Source organism: Buceros rhinoceros, unplaced genomic scaffold (assembly GCF_000710305.1).
Source record: "Buceros rhinoceros silvestris isolate BGI_N320 unplaced genomic scaffold, ASM71030v1 scaffold39596, whole genome shotgun sequence".
Lineage (NCBI taxonomy): Eukaryota > Metazoa > Chordata > Aves > Bucerotiformes > Bucerotidae > Buceros > Buceros rhinoceros.
This window is the reverse complement of record NW_010416424.1, coordinates 3,177-5,324: the sequence shown is the minus strand read 5'-3', so window position 1 is coordinate 5,324 and position 2,148 is coordinate 3,177. Positions and strand designations below refer to the sequence as shown.

General features: G+C 62.8%; 1 protein-coding gene across 1 annotated transcript; it reads left to right on the top strand.

Moving 5' to 3' along the window:
* Nucleotides 1-127: 127 nt before the first annotated feature.
* Nucleotides 128-2,142, top strand: EXOSC1 (exosome component 1; the record flags this gene model as incomplete). Its single annotated transcript, XM_010137797.1, has 7 exons — nt 128-243; nt 428-502; nt 1,261-1,349; nt 1,566-1,599; nt 1,727-1,777; nt 1,873-1,957; nt 2,057-2,142. Coding segments are annotated over 7 exons (536 nt in total), but the record flags the coding sequence as incomplete, so codon positions are not given.
* Nucleotides 2,143-2,148: the final 6 nt, after the last annotated feature.

Genomic DNA, 2,148 nt, shown 5'->3' with positions numbered 1-2,148 from the left:
CACAGGGTGGGCCGGGGTGGGTGCTGTGCCCGGGGTGCCGGTGAGGGCAGGCGTGGGGTGTCCCGGAGGCCGGGATCCCCGGGAGCAGGGTGGTGGTGCCCTGGTGGCATCAGCTCCTGACCCTTAGGTGAGCGTCTGTGCAGCACGGAGGAGGCCACGGCCGGCAGCGGGACTTACACTCGGCACGGCTTTATCTTCTCCTCGCTGGCTGGCTGCCTGGAGAAGCGGAGCGAGGACAGCGGGGTGAGCACAGCCAGGGCACGCGCTGTCCTTCCCAAGCCAGCTGCTGGGCACCAAGGCTGCGCAGCCCCATCCTGGTTACGGAACTGGGTTCTGACAGGGTTTGGTTGGTGCCTGCTGTGAGTCTGGTCCCGCAGGGTGCCGTGGGCCATGCCCTGAGCTAACCCTCATGTTTGCTGCCCTGCAGCTGCCCGTCGTGTCGGTGGTGAGAGATGCCGAGTCCCAGCTTCTGCCCGACGTGGGGGCCGTGGTGACGTGCAAGGTAAGGGCACCAGAGTGCACTGCGATGGCACACTGCACAGCCTTTGCTTCCTCCGCCTCCTGATGACTCCTGTTCCTGGGCACGTATGGGGTGGGACGAGGAGCCCCTGGGCTCAGGAGTGCCCTCTGTACAACTCCCAGCAGGGCAGGGGCAGCCCAGGGGCCCCCTTGGGTCCGTCACGCACTGAGAAGCCAGATGTTGGCATGGGGAACACCCGCCTCTTGACTTTGGCTGCCCTGAGGCTGAGGTGGGCTGAGGGGAGATTTTTCTTTGCTCTCACTTTCGGAAGTCTTTCTGGGGCAGGGTGTGTGGAGGACAGTGCCTGGGGCAGCGTGGGCACAGACCAGGGATTAGTTTCCTTACAGTCCTGATGGAAGTGTCTGCTGGTGGGAGAGAGACTGGGATCACAGCAGGTCTCAGCCTTGTTCATGCGTCTTGAGTGGCACAAGCATCATGTTCCTCAGCTAGCTCGCTGCCCCACAGTCCTGATGGAAGTGTCTGCTGGTGGGAGAGAGACTGGGATCACAGCAGGTCTCAGCCTTGTTCATGCGTCTTGAGTGGCACAAGCATCATGTTCCTCAGCTAGCTCGCTGCCCCACAGCCCACCTCTGCCACCACTATTTTGGGCACAGGCTGAGTGAGACATGAGCTCCCTGCCTGCAGCCCGGTCCTGCACCCTGCCCTTTCCCTGCCTGGAGCGTGTGGGCTGTCCTGAAAACTGTCCTGACGGGGCACTGTTGCTGTTTTCCTCCGGGCAGGTTTGCAGCATTAACTCTCGCTTTGCCAAGGTGCACATCCTGTACGTCGGCTCCACACCCCTGAAATCCACCTTCCGGGGGACAATACGGTAGGGTGAGGGCTGGGTTCCCTGTGGGATGGCCCAAGTGACCTGTCCTCAAGTGGGGGAAGGCTTTTCTGGGTCGTGCAGCTGGCTGCCCCGGTCTGCCCCAAGGACCAGGCAGGTGTCCTGGCAAGTGCGCAGAGAGGCCAGGGCAACTCCTGCTGCAGGCTGGAGAGCTGCCTGTGCTTGCTGGCACTCCAATCCCTCCGTCTCCCATTTCAGGAGAGAAGATATTCGAGCCACGGAGAAAGATAAGGTCAGTGAGGTGCTGTGGGTGACTGTGCTGCCACAGCTGCCCCCGCTTTCTGCTAGTGGGGGGCCTTCTCCCACCACTGTCAAGCACCTGACACGCCGCATGGGTTTGCCCGCTCTCTCCCGTGCAGGTAGAGGTGTACAAGAGTTTCCGCCCCGGTGACATAGTCCTGGCTAAAGTCGTATCCTTTCCCCGGCACCGGGAGGGTCTGCCAGACACAGCGGGTTTGCTCCAGTCCTCTTGGGGAGGCTGTTCCCTTAACCCCTGTCTAACCAGATCTCCCTGGGGGACGCGCAGTCCAACTACCTGCTGAGCACTGCAGAGAATGAGCTGGGTGTGGTGGTGGCACGCAGCGAGGCAGGTAGGGACAGGCCAGGGCCTGGGCAGCTCTGCCGGCTCCCTTTCTGTGGGGAGGCAGGCAGTCTGGGGAAGGGGAGCCCCTGACACGCTGCGTCCCTAGGGGTGCAGATGGTGCCCATCAGCTGGTGCGAGATGCAGTGCCCACGGACGCACACCAAGGACTTCCGTAAGGTCGCCCGCGTGCAGCCCCAG